The 18178-nt window shown below is 40.0% G+C and overlaps 1 protein-coding gene across 1 annotated transcript in view; it reads left to right on the top strand.

The window, feature by feature from the left end:
- Positions 1 to 17786, top strand: part of TG (thyroglobulin) — a 160268-nt gene extending 142482 nt beyond the window's left edge. The window contains exons 46-48 of the mRNA XM_054815965.1: positions 11227 to 11367; positions 12138 to 12328; positions 17211 to 17786. Coding sequence (XP_054671940.1) covers positions 11227 to 11367; positions 12138 to 12328; positions 17211 to 17314 — 436 coding nt within the window. The 3' untranslated portion in view covers positions 17315 to 17786. The remainder of the gene's footprint in view (positions 1 to 11226; positions 11368 to 12137; positions 12329 to 17210) is intronic.
- The last annotated feature ends 392 nt before the right edge of the window (positions 17787 to 18178 follow it).

The raw sequence follows: 18178 nt of genomic DNA, 5'->3' as shown, positions 1-18178 counted from the left end.
AGAAGGACCTCATTTGACACTGCAACGTGACTATTTATTTTTCCCAAGGAACCCCACGCTAGGTCCATATCTGAATATACTGACAGTTTTTTGTTTAAACGCTGTTGCCATTCATTCCTAAATTAATCCTTCCTTATTCTTCATCCCAGTTCTGCCATGTAACCTTTCTCCCTCACCCTGCCTGCAGCATTGCCCCCTCCATATAGTACAGGTGCGTTGCAAGCTGGCCAGCAGCCTCACTGCATGCCAATGCAGAGATGCTGTCAGGGTAGGAGCTTCACATGGGAGAGTGGCCTTCACTGCTAAAAACTGTGAGAAACCATCAGTAATCTGAAAACAACAAAACACAGTGTTTGGGAATATTATTGGCAATTTGCCCTACCAGATTAAAACCAATGATGTACATGAAACAGCCTTCAAGTAGAATATATAAACTAATCTTGGGGAAAGATCTAGCAACCACGTCACCAACTCACAAGAGATTTCCCTAGCCACTGGGGTAACGAGTCCTGCCAGTTCTCAAGTTCTTCTTTGAAAATTGTGACTCTTCTTAGGAGGAGGAACAGCGGCAGATACTCTGCGGAGCAATGTACAGCTTAGACTGGAAGGTAGGATGTGTCGGTTTGAACTTGCTTAGCAGAAGTGAGAATTGAATCTGGGACCCTGCAGAGACTCTAGCTATTAAATTCCTGAATAGAAGAACCCTGTTACAGCCATTTCTTTGTGCTAATGAATGCAATAACCAACATTAAGTTTTGCATATAGTGGGCATGTACAGGATATTGTGTGAGTCCACATACTGGAACAGATCCCCCTTGGTGCATTGTAGCTGGAGGAACACCTCATTAGATATTCCCAATCACTCACAGGCATTTGACAGAAAAATGATTTCTCAGCTCGCTTGATATTGACATCTGTGTTTGCTGAGATACAGACCTTCGCTTGTAAAAATGAAAACTTCTATAATATTATGTCCATAGGGTAACATAAGAGATGAAATAATATTTTTTTGGTCTTTGGTGTCTAAATTCCTCCCAAGATCTCAGTTTACACAGGATATGGACCTTTCCCTCTTTGTGTTTGTTATCTATATTATAAAGATGATGATGATGATAATATAATTGTATATTACCTATAATAACTGCTAATAGCTGCCTTACAGGGGTAATGGAAAGAGTACATTAAAATAATATTGTGTTCAGATAACCACAACAATGGAGGACTGTTTACTCTTACATAAAATATTCTCGCTGGGGAAATGGCCATTCACTAATTAAGATAAGGCACAGTATAGCAACACATTCTCCAATTTCTACTCTGTCACCCCTCTCCTACTTTGAATGTGTCTCCCAAAATGCATAACAAAACAGAGAGTTAAAATGCAGAGATGAGAAAGTGCTGGTATTTCCTCTTGTTTCACATGGAGCGCTCCCTTAATAACTCACAGCAAGATAAACAAGAGGGAGGGAGAAGTCAGCCAGAAAAGACAGACCCAACTGCAATGGTGCAAAGCAGTCAAAAAGTTGTTAAACAAAGAGGAATTTTTACCAGTATAAGTCAATTAGCAAAACGTTCTCACAGCTGGATGTTTCTAAAATGTACACACATACATACATTCAAGCATGCATAGATACAGGGGTAGGATTAAAAAGGCCACGTTAAATCAATGTCTATGACATAATATGGAAAATCACATAAAACCGTGAACTAACAATTTTCATATAGATGAATGGATCTTGCAGAGAGCAAACTAATATCTCCTTCCACGTGGTAGCATTCTCCCCAGCTTGGCATAGCACCACGTCTGCTTTAGTCTTCAGTTCCTGTTCGAATAAGAAGCGGGATGCATAGCCAGCTCCCGCATTAATGATCTGTGGTACAAATATATACATAACCCAGATGCCATTTTCTCACTCTCTTTTTGAGAACACTTAGGCCTTGGAGTAAACATCTATTCTAAACAACGCAGGAGGAATGTGACTACTCAGCATTGCCTAGGATTAGTGGGGAGGGCTGGAGTATAGCTTTAGTTACAGTAAAGAAATATGTGATAGAAGTATGTTTTGACAAGGATAATATTATTAACTGTACAAAGATTTGCCTCCTTAACCCTTCAAGAGGTTTCTGGGTGATTTTTGCGTATTATATGAAGTAGCACCGTTTGCTATGCCAGCGTAGTTTCCAAGTCACACCGTAGTGCCAAATGTGCTGTCTTAAAGATGGTGGATAAAAATCAGTGCTCTGCTCACTGAGGAGGCCCGATCATCAGCTGCAGCAGGATGGAAAAGCATCATTATTGTCACTGAAGGGGTCTAAACTGAGACTTAATGAGGGACTATCTTACAGTGATTAACATTACCATAATAATTGCCACGAAAGCTTTTGTTAACTGTTGTGCACTGGACAGATTCATCCAAGATTTAATGAGCTGCTGTCTGTTTCGAGTCATTTTAGTCAGGGCTGTCTTTCCCTCCTGACTACGCGCTCTTGTGTACGTTGGTGTGAGCTGTCAAAAGACTGCTCCATGCCAATGCTCACATAGTTGGCTGGATTTTGGTGACACTTTTTATGATTCCTGTAACTGAAGGTAAGAACTCCCGACTGATTAAAAAAAAAAAAAAGAAGAAATGTTTGTGTATAAACCCATTCAACTATGTGAAGTATTTTCATTTTCTATTGATTATATATGCTGTGCTAATTCTGTCTGTTCTTAATATCCTTTTAAAGGTGATTTTTCTACTCCTTTGGTTTTGTGATAATCATATCCCTGTCCTTAAATCTGTCCACCACTTGTTGTCCACTTGAGGCTCTCCTCCTGACTGTGGCTGTGAGTCCGTAAGTACAAACACCCCATAGGCTGGGGGGCCACAGTGTGAACTGCAAAGAAACTCATCTAAACACAGAGGGCGGATAAGGCACCAGTGAGGTGGTAACAAGAACGATAAAATGCACGTTGCCTCCATAGTTGGGCAGGAACCACAATTGCCTTAGTAGTTACGGACACTTGCTGCAACAACAATTTGTAATTTTTCTCTACAAAGCTGTACTCCCTCTTATCTCCTAAGAGTTGTTTTGCTCTTCTTGTTGGAATTGCCTCTCATCCCTCTGACCTTGTCTATTGCGTTATTCCAGCTGCAGCTATGAAAACACTCTCCTGCTGATTCAACCACATCATGCCATTCTTAAGTCTTTAGACAGTTTCTGTGTTGTAAAGGCTTGAGATCCAGACAATTTGTTTTTTCTTCCCACAGAGTAGTTTAGGGGCCTTTATCATTCAGTAGATTTTTCAGATCTTGGGAATTAGCCATAAATATACAAAGGCAAAGTACCAAGCTCAGAAAAAGCAGAAATCATCTTTAAGTTAACCAAAATTCAGCTAAAAGACTCAGAAAAGTACAAAGCAATTTTTGGAACTGCATGTGCTGCACTGGGACAGGCTGTTCCCATGAAATGTAATCTAGAAGATAAGCACAAAATCCATATATCTGGAGACACCTTCCTTGGTGCTCTGGGGTCTTTGGATGGACACATCAGCTTTTTAAGGAAATTCATCCGTTCATTCATCTCAGGAGTAGACATACTTAACAAATGCATGAATTTCTGTCCCCCAAAGATGCACTGAAGTGTCAATGTCACAGAATCATAGAATCATAGACCGGTTTGGGTTGGAAGGGACCTTAAAGATCATCTAGTTCCAACCCCTCTGCCATTTAGCAATGCTGTTACTAGGTTTTTAATACAGTAGTTTCCTGACAAAATTCTGTAATCTGTGTTATTTAGGAGTTCTGACAAGATGATAAAAGTGCTTTCTTCCTGCATTAATATCAATGTTTGGTTGGTTTTTTTTTTTTTTTTTTTTTTTCCAATTAATGTGAGCTTTCAGGTTCTTGAATTTATTATCTGCTACTTCGGGTTTATTTTCTTCAATTGGCACAGCTATAATGCAAAGTAGAACATTGCGTGTATTGGGAGTAATCCAAGTGGAAAAGACACAGCAAACTCCAGGATACTTTTGCAAGTCACATGTATCTATAGGGCTTTTTTGGTACAAAGGTGGATAAACTTGGCAGTTTAATCCCGTTAGGAGTTAAGCTTTTTCCATATGTCCTGATTTTCCTGAAAAGAAGAAAGACAGAAAAATGTTCATCTGTTTTTCACATGCTTTCCCTCATTTGTTTGGCAGGACTTTGTAATGTGAGGAGACACAATGAGCCAAATGCATCCCTAGAACTGCAGAGGTCACACCAGGCCTTACATTGACTCATTAAATTTCAATAAATATCCAGCTATCCTTTGATTACATTTTTTCTCCCAATACCATTTCTCCCATACCCTTTCCTTTTCTAAGATGTGTGGTTATCTATAACTTTTTCAAAAATGACTTTTGCTTATCATTGAAATGAACATTTCAGTCTAGTCAAAGTGCAGCGTTGGTAGGCTGCTCCTCTGCCATGACAGTGATGAGATGGTGCTTGTTAACAGCTTAGGGTACTTGATCCCACTCTGCAAATATGCTGGTATTAATATGAAGAGAATGTAGACTTGTGCAACCAACCACATTTAGTAATTCCAATACTTTTTGCAAAAATTGATTTTAAATTAATTTATTGAAAATAAACACAGAATGGGCCCACAAGATCATTCAGGCAGTGGCATTTTATATATAAATCATATCCTCTTTTCTAGGAACATGGTTGTTATGAAATCCTATCTCAGCTGAAATCAGCAGGAGATTTATCACCAACCCTCTGAGTCTGGGTTTCACCTGTGCTGTTCAATCCAATCAGCGTGTAAATGACCTTTTCTCACCAAAGCCAAGTAACAGTGGATAGGTGTTTTGTTTTATTTTCCTAGTTCCTAGTGATAGGCCTATCCTTGCCAATGGGATACGGAACAGAGTTTTGAATATGAGGCTAGGAACTCAAAACCATGAACCCGTCTCTAACACCAACCCTTTCACAGAACTCTTAGAAGGAGCAGTTATACTCATAAAATTTTACATTTCAACGATTAATGGTTTTCTTATCACACAGATCTGTTGCAGTTTGCCAATATCTGCTGAGTTTAGTGACTAACATGGGTTTGAGTACACTATTTCTTCTGCATTTCTCAGACAATCATTGTAGCTGAAACAAAATGAACAGATCTCTCTATTTCATCTCCTGAAGAGGCTGGGTTACAATGCTTTAGCTGTACTAAAAAGTTTGTGCAGGCATTGAAGAAGGAAGGAGTTGCCCAGTAGACCCTTTATGACTAATGATGCTACTGTCCGCAACGTGATGGGGCTGGGAACTTAAGCTTCTGAAGTTATCATCTGCTAGGTTTTTGCTAGGCCTAGCTTACTGGGCTATGTAGCCTGGCTTCATATCACGTAGGGTAATGGGAATTTTGGCTAACATCTCTAGTCAAAGCTGAGGGAGACTGAAGATCATTTGAGGGTCAGGGTTTTTCAGGCTTGGACTTGAGAAATATGGCCGCTAGACTATATTTGTTCCAAACTTATCATTCATTTAAACCAACCAACCAAACAAACAAAAAAAACAAAAAACAAAAAAACCCCAACAAAATCACCAAAAAACCCCCAAACAAACAAACAAACAAACCAAAAAACCCCCAAAACCCAAACCAACAAAAAAAACCCCAGAATGCCAAAACAGTATTCCTTATGAAAAAGGGAGTGCTTGTGATTGAGTATATAAAATTGTATAAAAAGGAGTATGAAGAAATTGGCTAAAATTGTTTATATGAATGAAGATAGAATGAATTTTGGAGTGAAAATATCAATTAAATTCCTCCCACATGCTATTTAAGATGTGGTGTCAGGTTCTTCATTAGGTATAAATTTCTATTTGTGTGATTCTCTTGCTTAATTATCAGTAAAAAATTTTAAAGCACAAAAAGAAAAGGAAACTCATGGCTACATATTAGTTTGTTGTTCTAGACCATATATATTAGAAAAGTATTCTGTTAATAGTTATCTGTGCTTTATGAGGACTGAAATATCTATCGTTATTGGTCAATATAGCTAAAAAGCTTGATAAATAAATATCCCTCTGGTATGTTCACTAATGACAAACTGATTCTTCTTGAACTTCCTTTTTCATCCTGAGTTATTTACTGGTAACTCTGGCTGAACTCTAGCTAGAGTTCTGTTTATCTTGTTATTTTAAAATTTAAATGATTGGATAGCAGTGGGAAGTTTGGTGTTTTGGTATTTTATAGGATTTCATTTGAATTTTGAGTTAATTTACATTGGCTTCTATCTGTGTGTGGTGGTTTAAAAAAGAACCAAAAACTGCATTAAGCCAACCAAGAATAGAAACTGTGACTCAAAAGGCTTTGAGATTAGTTGAAATTGTTACATTGGGAGAGTAAGGACTATTTTTAAATGAAAGAAGAAAAAAGAGAAGTGTTAGGTTATAGTCAGTCATTAATCATCAAAATGAGTTTCCAGTATGAAATAATGAGCCAGATCTAGAACAAGAACGAAGTTCAAAATGAGATATATGTCCTAATTTACAACGGATCACAGTGTGAGGTCTCTGCAGCCCCAGCTCTAAGTAGTGCATTCAGTCATAATGTAGAATAGCATGGTGGTCTGCCAGATCATATTCTTCTGTTCTGACTGCCATGATTATGGATAGCCATTAATGACAACTCCGTTTTCAAAGAAAATATCTGAGGATTTCTACGTTGGGTTTTTTTTGTTGTTGTTGTTATTGTTCAGGTTTGGGTGGTTTTTTTTACTGTGCCATAAGCTTCTGGTGAAGATGCTCATTTCAGCTGTTTGAAATATGGATTTACATCTATGCTCTGTGTGATTTGGAACAAGAATTCGAACCAAATCAACTGTAACCTCAATATTTTTGTTCTAAATTCTGACCTTCTCATCTTTTACTCTTCTCTGTTGAAGCTGTTCTTTGTATGCAAAACAAAGTTTGTATAGAGAGCAGTGGAGTATCCGATGGCTAAGAAATCCCTTTCTCTCTTTCTTACTTGGAAACATTTAAATGGAAACTCCATCTCAGGCTTAAGGAAAATTTTCTCAGAACCAATACCTTCCCAATTAAATTGGTTGGCACTGTATAATGAAAATTCCCAGTAAGTGATATTTCAGGGTCTGCTGGTAAATTGTTGACTATGAATGTCATGAAGTTTCTGATTTTACCACCTGTTTTTCTGTAAACCGAATAACTGAAATCCTGTAGTGCCTCCTTCTGAAGCAAAGTAATAATTCTCCAAGGGGAGCTCATTTTAGTGTGAACAAAGTGGTAGGTTCTGGCTCCTAGCTTCCCCATGGCTCAATTTACCAGTCTGTCATGCCATCACATAAGAAGAGCTCTGAATCTGTTTCTAAAAATGTTGACATCTTAAAAAGATCTGAAGTGATACCTTTGCATGAAATACTAGTCCTGCGAAGTCACCAAAGCCAAGGTTTCATCCTTACACGTAACTACATTCACCGCTGTTGTTAAAATCACAGATCTGCTCCTTGCAAAGAGACTTCTGTAGGGGAAGATAGTTACTATTAGTTTGTCTTCCTTAAAAACATTTTAAAAATCCCTGTTGCCATTGTCTCTGCAGTCCTCCCTTCTATGAACCTGTCCTCTGAAGTCCACCAGTTGCTGGGCGCTGCATTTCCCCATATAGAGTTGATGCTGTTGAGTCACCTGTATGGCATGCTGGGGTTTCAGGAGTGCAGTTTGGAGCAGCTCAGCAAAGAAAAACCTCCCTGCAGAGCTAGCAGTGTGTGGTGGCAAAGCCATACGTGCTTATCTGTCAGTCGTCTCTCTCTCTCTCACACCACTTTTCTTCCAGTGAAAGCAGTATCACTACCTGGTGCTGCCTTGAGTACGCTCAGAGCTCCTACAAAACTCCAGAATCCTTGTTTGGGTGCTTCTGGTCAGTTTGCAGTCCCCTCTGGCAGTAACGGATGATGATCACAGTTTGAGGGAGGAGACAGAAAAGTTCCCCTGATATTTTCCATCTAGCTGCTATCTAGATGTTTCACAGTTGTCTTTACTGCAGTTCTGTGCACGTGTATATCTGCCTCTTTCCCCTCTTAACCTTATGTTCTCTTTCTCATCCTCTTCATATTGATACTCACTGGCCAGGGTACGGTACCATCAACCAGAAATACTGAAAGCGGCCCATGAAATTGTAGAGTTTTGTACCACATTACGTCTCTGTATCAAACCCATTACAGTTGTACAAATAATTTAAATCCTAATAAGTTCTCTGTTTAGGAGTTTGCTGAGTTTTAGTCTGTGACCTTAACAGATTCCACCTCTAGAAACATGAGGGCTGAGAATACAGTCTTGTTTGGGGGGAAACCCTGAGTCCCAGCTCACTCGTTTTAGATTTAGAGCTAAGTTCACCTCTGCTATGCCTTTCCTTAAATGGTACATTTGTCCCTTCATTGCATCTTAACTAATTTCATGTCCTCTATTCTATTTGAAAGTGACTCTTTATTGAAAAGAAAATAGCTCCTTTAAGTATGTTGTACCTTTGCTGCAATACTGACACTAAACATTGATGTCATATACTGAGCCAAGCAAATTATTTTTAAAGCAAAATTATTAAACTATGATCCTGCTTAATCCTTCTATAAACATTTGGGGAAGAAAAATATGCTTTAATCTTGTTTCAGTTCTACATTTTTTTGGTGAATAATCTGTGAATAATTCACTTTCCAGATGCAAAGTATTACTGAGGTATTATGATAAGACTAAGGAAAATACAACCAAAGATGTATTTCATTTAGAGGGTTGTGTGTTTGTTTTTCAAAATAGAGGCTTTGGTGCCACCACTCATAAAATGTAAAGCAGTCATCTTGCTTTCTTGCCCATAATGGTTTGAACTATAAGCCTTGTTCCATCAGAGGCAGTATCGGGGTCATATCAGTGCTGCTGTATTTCATGTCCAAAGATAAAATAATTTCAGTTGTGCCACCTTTAGACAACAACCTCTGCAGCTATTGAAGATGAAATCTTGCTGAGTGGATCCAGGATTTGTTTGTCCTAGCCTCACAGACATCTCCCAGGTCCCCTGATGCTGTCTGCCTTCATGCAGCATTTAACCAAGTCAATAAAACATTTGTCTAAATACAGAAAATGCAATTGGACTCCATACCAGAAATGTCTCCTTCTGAGCTGTGGTTCAAAGCTATGTGTTGAGCATAGTTTAGTTATAATTTTATTAGTGGAAGCTGCCCACTGTTTTTCTGCAGGACTTGAATATGTTGAGTTATGTAACCTTTGCTGCTAGGTCCTACAAGCGTGGTCTTGCCTGGCCAATCTTGTCTCTGAACTGTTGAAATATTCCTTATTAGGTGTGTTAATTATTACATGGAAATAAACAACAATTATTCTTTCTTAAATCTGACCTAGGTGATTATCTCAAGTTGTTTTGACTTGACTGCCATATAAAACTTGGGGAGAACAGACTGTATGAACCACCCAGCCAGCAGAGAAATTAGATTAAAACTATGGCTAAGAGAAATCTTCATAAACATCTCTTATTACATCTTTCCTTATCCAAAGATTTGGGGCACAATGCTGGCCCCAATGAAGTTAATGGAAAAACTCCAATTGCTGTTAAGAAGGGCTAGGATTTTATTCCAAATCTGTGAAATAAACCATAATTAACCTTCCATCATGGCTGCCAGATTCCATGTCACCACTTGCTTCCACTTTCTGAATTTAATTTCAGTGAAAATCTGTATAAAATGTAAGAGGCATTTAAGGAATAGCCAAGTGGCTTTCTCCCTCTATAACTTTTTCTTATAGGCCCGGTAAATTTAGAAAATATGCCCTGCTGTCTTCCACAATTTCCTCTTGTAACAATGATATGGTGGGTTGACCCTGGCTGGAGGGGGGGAGAAAATATAACAAAAGGCTCGTGGGTCAAGATAAGGACAGGGAGAGATCACTCACCAAGTACCTTCATGTGCAAAAACAACTCAGCTTGGGAAAATTAGCTTAATTTATTACCAATCAAATCAGAGTAGGATAATGAGAAACAAAGCCAAATCTTAAAAACACCTTCCCCCCGCCCCTCCCTTCTTCCCGGGCTCAACTTCACTCCCGAATTCTCTCCCTCCTCCCCCTCAGTGGCACAGGGGGATGGGGAATGGGGGTTGTGGTCAGTTCATCACACGGTGTTGTCTCTGCCACTCCTTCCTCCTCAGAGGGAGGACTCCTCACACTCTGCCCCTGCTCCAGCGTGGGTCCCTCCCACAGCAGACAGTCCTCCACAAGCTTCTCCAACATGAGTCCTTCCCACGGGCTGCAGTTCTTCATGAACTGCTCCAGCCTGGGTCCCTTCCATGGGGTGCAGACCTTCAGGAACAGACTGCTCCAGCGTGGGTCCCCCACGGGGTCACAAGTCCTGCCAGCAAACCTGCTCCAGCGTGGGCTCCTCTCTCCATGGGTCCACAGGTCCTGCCCGCAGCCTGCTCCAGTGTGGGCTTCCCGCAGGGTCACAGCGTCCTTTGGGTGCATCCACCTGCTCTGGCGTGGGGTCCTCCACAGTCTGCAGGTGGAATCTCTGCTCCACCATGGACCTCCATGGGCTACAGGTAGACTCTCTACACCCCCTCATCCTTCCTGCATGGGCTGCAGGGGGAGAGCCTGCCTCACCATGATCTTCTCCATGGGCTGCAGGGGAATCTCTGCTCTGGCACCTGGAGCACCTCCTCCCCCTCCTTCTTCACTGACCTTGGTGTCTGCAGACTTGTTCCTCTCACATATTCTCATTCCTCTCTCCAGCTGCAGTTGCACAACAGTTTTTTTCCCCTGCTTAACTCTGTTACCCCAGAGGCACTGCCACCATCACTGATGGGGTCGGCCTTGGCCAGCAGTGGGTCTGTCTTGGAGCCGGCTGGCATTGGCTCTATTGGACATGGGGGAAGCTTCTAGCAGCTTCTCACAGAAGCCACTCCTCTAGCCCCCTCCCCCCCTTGACATGCAAACTCAACACCTTGCCATGCAAACCCAATACAAACAGATGTTAAAGACCCTACATTAACTTAATGGCCAATTCTCCTTGTTATTGCTTGCTCTTCTTTTATGTTCTGATTTGAAGAAGCATCACAATTTACCACACTCTAATTAATTGTTATTAATTATTTAAAACTTTGCTTCATTCTCTGAATTAAATTAGCTCCCTTTCTCTCCCAAAGGAATGATGGTTTTAATTATCTTGATATAAATACTTTTTTTGCAGTTCAGGTCAGGAACTCTTGTTGGATGTTCAGTATGCATTTGGATTGCCGTTCTATCCAAAATATGAAGAACAATTTACTCTGGAAGAAAAGAGCCTTTCCTTGAAAATTATGCAGTATATCTCCAATTTTATAAACTCTGGGTAAGTATGTGACATTTAAGAATTGTTATGACTGGGGAGAGGGCAAGGAGTAGAAGGAATGTAGTCCAGATCCTGCCCTCTCTCGAGTAGCCTCCATTTCCTCTAGCAATTTGTAATCCTTCAGAGGGGGCTTTGGTCAACACTGTTGGAAAGTCACGGCCAAGTTGTCAAGCAGATACCAAAGATTTGTAGCATGACACTGAGCTAGAAGTAACAGGAATTTTATCTCCATGCAGCAGCTGCAAATTCTACTTATGGGGGCTACAAAGGCCTTGGTGTTGTTTCCAGAGCTTAGTTCTACTTCTAGGTCCCCAGCTCTGAAGGGTCTTGGCTAAGAGTTCCCTTATTCCAAGAAGAAAGGGGAAAGCACATGAAGACAAAGTGCATCCTTTACCACCTACCCTGCGAACAACCCTCAGCTTTACTGTGCTCTGCCCGTGCTCCAGAATGAGGAGTATCTCTGGAAAGCTAGTGTGGGAACTGTGACATTACGTGCTTTTTAGAGTACCTTGGCTTGCTTTGGGACCGAGGCCTGTAGAAGGTGTTCATGAGCCTGTGTCTATACAGTTCTGTGTACCTGTTCCCTAGGAAGTGAACCAGACTAACAGGTGAGACAGGTGAGACATCGTGACGATTCACCAGTCTGGACTGAATTTGAACACTACTGGTCAGAGGGACTGGATACATGTTTCCTTGGCCCAGCCCATCTCCTTCTGCATTTTACTGTTCATGTCATTGTTTTCTAATGATCATTTCTCCCATTCCCTTAGAAATCCAAACTACCCTCATAGTTTCTCAAGAAGAATGTCAGGGATGATGCCCCCTTGGCCTATGTATCTGCCAAATGATGATGGTGATAACTACAAGGAGTTCACTGCTTCCTTACCAACTCTTAAAAGATTGAAAAAAGCGGACTGTTCCTTTTGGTCTGATTATATCAGAAGACTGAAAGCATCCACAGGTGAGCAGAATGTTTTCTGTCATTAAATAAAATCTAAATTCTCAGTTTAATGTTTCCCTCTGTCTGTAGTCCTGTTAATTCTATAGTTATGTCAGTGTGGAAAAAAACTTTTCATAGATGAAACATCTTGCACTGTCCAGGCTATATGGTTGAGATTATCCTGATGCAACACTAAACAAATTTATTTTAGGGCAGGCAGTGTGTAATAAAGTTTCATTGTCCTGGAATTAGAGCTAGAGAAATCTTTCTGCAGTGATTACAGAAGATATGCTGAAGCTATATCTTCTAATTGTTTGCTCTCTATTTGCAGTCATAATATAGACTTTGACTAAACTGGAAATGGCCTCTTTTGTCTACTGGAAGCACCTAACATGAGAAAGTTGACATTCATGTGACTTAGGAGGAGCACACGAACTTCTATCCACTATAAAGTTGCAACTGAGGCTTTAGATATATCTCAGTATGGATCCTGCATGTTTTGACTTCACAGTAGATAGGTTTTTGCCTTTTTTTTTTTTTAATATAGCTGTGCTGGTTATGCCCCTTGTATTTCTCCTTTGTCTTCATGAATTCCTTACTGCCCCCTTAGTTAACTAAACAGGCTAAATTTCCATGCAGCTGAAAATTCCTTCAATTTTTTCTTACTGCTTGGAACAGTAAGACCAACTCTGCTCATATGCTGCTCTGCCCTGAACACTCAACGTATTCTGGTAAATAAAATCCCTTTCCTGTCTGTTTATGTTGTAAATAAATTTGGATAGCTTCAAGAAAAGCAAACAAAACCATCGCTTTTTGGCAGGCTGAGATGTTTGGAATTATTCTTGGAGGCCTGAAAGCTTATAAGTGTTTTTTATGTCCTAAGGATTCATCTTCACAGGGAACACAGTCCAGGACCTTTCTGCTTTGGAGGGCAGTTGCATTTCTGGGAACAAAATATATTCTCCAAGACACTGAGCTACCTAGGCTATCTATGCCTGACAAACCACCTCATATGGACTGAGGCTGTTGTTTGGCACAAAACTATAATGTCTCAGAACCATCAAGTTGGTGGTTCTGATACAAACACAAAACATTGATTCTTTTGTTCAAGAAATTGCCTGAAAGGCTATGGTCTTTCTTCAAAAGCGGACTCAAGATTTTGCTGTAGGCCTTTTCATCAGTTTCTTGTTATCCCTCAGTGTCTTTCAAGTTCAGAGGGGGTATCTTGATCTCTCTGATGGCTTTCTGCTGGTTGAGATATTCCTAATTTGCTAGGGTTGATTCCGTAGTTTAAACAGTCCTGGGTATAGCTTCTAGATCTTTTGGGACTTAATCTCGCAGCATTATGGCTGTGTAACACCAGACTGAGTCACAGCTCTGGCAGAACAACTATTGACCGAGCACCACGGACAGAGGCTACTCCCAGCATTTACAGAAAATCCTGAAAAAATGTGGAAAAATATCTACCAGGGCAGATTGTTTTTGAGATGGAGAATGTTTAAAACCATCCAAACTGGCATAAGAATGCAACAACATTCATGTATGGGTCAGTCCAATGGTCTGCCTAGCTCAATATCCTGCCCTTGTCAGTGGCCAAAACCAAATACTTGAATGTTAAACATAAAAATTGAGAGAGGGAGAGAAAAACACACTGAAAAAGTTCACAAAGATGAGTCAAATTTTTGAAAACAAGCCACACACTGTGAGATTTATGGAGCATTGATTGTCAAGGAGAAGGTTTAAAAAGTACATGTCAACATGTTATTCTGCAAACAGAAGTGAGTACACCCTGCCTGCTCTTCAAGCCAGTATTTGCTTGGCCTCGGCACCATGGTAATGCAGCTACACAGTTCACTTCTACTAAATTTAATTTCATAGGAACGTTGGCTTGTCACCTTGCTTCGATAGTCATCTTTAATCTTATCTCACCCTGGAATACTGAAACTTCTCATATGACTTCTATTTAATTAGGCATCACATCAAATCCATTTCCGCTCCAGACCTCAGCAAGGGATGGTAACTTTCAGAGTATCCTGCTGTGGAGCCCAGTTCCTTGTGAAAAAAGATTCATAATGTTCATCAGTTCATCTAGAAGGACTGTATGAACTTCAGATGCTGATGGCTGAACACCGTCAATTTCCTTTTGAGAGGAGGTTGTGCCAAAATTCCTGCCAAAGCAGTGTCAGTCCATCAGTACAAGTTCATCACTTGCATTGCTCCCAAGAATCACATTCTGCAGCAGTGAGCAAGTAAGACACTAGAATGTGTTCAGTCAAGAGAAATCTTAGGGGTTTTTTAAATTCCTTAAGCATCATGTTGGTGCTTGGTTGGTGTACCTCTTTGCACCAGAAGTAGCTTGCTGTACCTCCCTTCAGAGCTGAAACACTACACCTCTGTTGTTACCAGACTGTTCCAGACTCTGTTCCTGGAGTGCTGCCAGGGTGTTGTATGGGATCCTAGCATGGTGCTGGATGTTAGATTTGAGAGAGCGATGCTGCAAACCATTTTTGAATGACACACTTTGCACGCCATCCTGAGGGGGAACTATTTGTCAGTCAGCTACTCTGAGATCCGATCCAACACATACTTAGTGAAAAAAAAGAGCAGCTTCCTGCCTTTCAATAATTATAAATCTTCATGATGGTGTTTTTTGGATAGTGTTATGATGCACTGTTCATTCTGACTGCTGAGTCTCAGTTGTTGTGGGTTGCAATTTGTGGCCTCGTGCCAAGTATATGGAGTTTACAAGTGTGGCAGCAAGAGGCATTGCTAATGAAACAATCCAGTTTTTACATCCAAGGGCAAAGCTGTAGAGGGTCTCTTCTGATGCAATCTCAACCAACTGTGATGAATCATGGCTTTTTCCATCTCACCTCTTCCTGCAAATAAATATCTTTCCAGCTTCATATATCATTTCTGATCTATAAGAAGAAAGAAAGAAAAAAATCAACATATTTCAGTAAAATGGAGAAGAACTGGATAAACCAGTGAACATAAAATCTAACTTTTAAAATTTTTTTCTTGATCCTTTGTTTAGTGCCAAGTGAAATATCTTGACTTATAAATGTCAATTTAGGGATAACTAAAGGCTCAAAGCTCAGTATCTTATAACCTAGGTCTCAGTCCAACAGAAAACTGAGTTACTGCTAAAGTCATAAACTGCAGTTTCCGGAATAAAGAATCTCATGTTTAGAATCTCTTGTACAGCTGAAGTTACATGTCTTTAAGTTATTCACTACTGGATCTAGAAGCTGTTGTGTATATATCCAGTTTAACTGTTACTTGTAATTTTCTTTCCATTTAGTAAAAAGATTGTCCAAGTTGAAGTAGGTGTTTCATTTTGTGATCAGACTGCAATATTTAATGATGGATTGTATCATTTTTTCCTGGCATATAATTGAAATGTATGTTGCCATAATTGAAGATAATTTAACAAAAGTCATTTTGTAAATGCAGTGATTCTTCATGGTATTTACTGGCAGTGCCTTTACAAATTATGGAGGAAAATTTGAATCTGTTTCATTGCATATGATCTATAAATCTGTTGAAGTTTTGGTTGAAACCAGTCTGTAAAGCTGGCACTTTGGGGGGCAGTTTACCTGGGGAATTATGAAAGCGATGGTGCTTGAAAAGGTTTGGATTTAGTAAATGGAGTTCCCATGGTTGCATTTCAAAGACATGCTTTAAATTCTGAATCATGATGGTTTCCATGGGAAACATCAAAACGAGAAACAAGAAGAGTGGCCATTGAGGAAAAAAGCTGTGGATGGCTTTTTCCAGGGAATGTGTTAACAACTTGAAATTCAGTTAAAAACAGGAGCTCCAGAATGTTTATGCATATTCAGACAGCATGTCTGAATGCTAAAATTCCCCTTGCATAGTGTGGTGGGCTGCGCTGCATAACAGTGAGTGCCTTTATAGGGCCTCTCACTGCATCCCAAACAGGTAGACTTGGATCCAGTCTACATCTCTTACTCATCTAGCTGGTATCTAAACAGAACCAGTCCTCCTAAGTGCCTCTGCAAGCAGCGTTGCATCTGGGGAGAAGATAATACCTTTAGTGTCTCCAAAGTGAAATCTTTGCCTAATTCATGTGCCTAAATTTAGACATATGGGCATACTTTACGTGTCCAAGTTAACCAGACTGGACTCCACCTGTAGAAAATTGAATGGCTAGCAAAGCTGAAGCCTTCTTCATTAGCTCTGAGACACCATGTGTAGCCACACAAGAATCCAAATAAAACAACAGTGTTTGTAGTTCAGACTTGAATCAAGACCGAATCAGGAATGTTGTGGTTAGCATTCATCTTTTACCCATTCTATTCACACCTTCTTTTTGGAAATCTCCGCTAGAAAACAGATTCCTTTAGTATGAGGGACATCTTTGCAGCAATGAGAGCACTCTGGCTAGGATACATTAAATAAACACTATCAGTACACTTTATGGCACAGTTTGGTCTTGTTGAAGCAACTGCGCTTCTGAAACAGGATGGAAGAATAAAATTAAGAAGGTAAGCAATAAGGAAGAAGAGATCTATCAGAGGTGAGTGGTTGGGGCTTTGTGTATTGCAGACAAAAAAAAAAAAAAATGCTCCCCACACTTCCTGCCTGGTAGGTAACTATCAGGAGATAATACAAAAAAGAGAACAAGTCTTGCGCAGGTGGAGTGCAAACTATTATGCATTCCAGTGGCAGTTATTTAAAGCATGCTGGAAGCATGATAATTAATTACCATTAGGTGATCTGTCATTACCCTAAAGCATTTTGGACTGCAAACTGAGAAAAATAGCTTCCTGAACATTTATAGCTGTATAAAAAGTGTCATTGACAAAGTTTATACCTTCTAGCTTGCTGCATCAAAGATGTGACATTTATTTTAATCTTGATTATATTGTCTTTTCAGGAAGTGCAAGTAATGGAGAGTCGTCTGCCGAAAACAACCCTAGTGAAGCTCCTACCTCCCAGGAGAGCCAGCCGCTGGGAGACAAGGTGGCTTACAGCAGATAGAAAGTGACAGTGCTATTGGATGGGCTTGTCACGCAGTTGTGCATCCATACAACTGTGTCACACCAGATGAACAAATTGCTTCCTTTAGTTAACTTTCAGAACCAGCAGACCTTTCAAGAAAGTAGTTTTTCAAGAAAATTGTTGGATATGGCACAAACTAAGCCCTATAACTATTATTTTAGTTCAAAAAATGAAGTATCAATAAAAACTGCAAAAAAACCCCACCCAGAAGTACTTGGATTTATTTCTTGCAAGCACCCAAATGCCCATACTTTGTAGTATCCGCAGCCAGAAAAGGATTTACATTGAAACTCTGAGAAGTCCCTCAGCTGAAGAGGTTTAAATTTGCCACCTGTCATATCTGACTTGTTCTTTTTTGTTACTCATCCTATCACAAGCTGCCGATAGGAGTGGGAGCCTGGTTTGGCATTCTGGAGAAAATTAAAAAGCTTCAAAATGGGGAAGGGTTGGATCCAGGAAGAATGATGTAAGAAGGGAATCAAGAGTGTGCATTGAGTGTGTTCACATGAAGTCAGGCACATGCAGATGCTGTATTCAGCTCATGATCACCTGTGAAAATTGTGTAAGACCATTTGGGTAAAGCACAATGCACAACAGAGATAATACAAAGCACATGTTAATTAAAGCTTAGAATATGCTGTTCTTGGGACATTTATCTTTTGTAAGGAGAAGGTGAGATACAGAACAGTTTTGGAAGCATAAGGAAAAGTCCATTCTAAAGTATCTCTAATGGCTCTGAAGGTAGTTTATTTTAGGTTGTTAATTCATTGCTAGGATCATTTGACAACAGATAATCCTCAATTGGCAGTATATCACACACTTGTTCATGATACTTGAGAACAA

The sequence above is a fragment of the Grus americana genome, chromosome 2 (assembly GCF_028858705.1).
Source record: "Grus americana isolate bGruAme1 chromosome 2, bGruAme1.mat, whole genome shotgun sequence".
Lineage (NCBI taxonomy): Eukaryota > Metazoa > Chordata > Aves > Gruiformes > Gruidae > Grus > Grus americana.
Note: the sequence above shows the minus strand (reverse complement) of the source record. Positions and strands in the feature narration are given on the sequence as shown.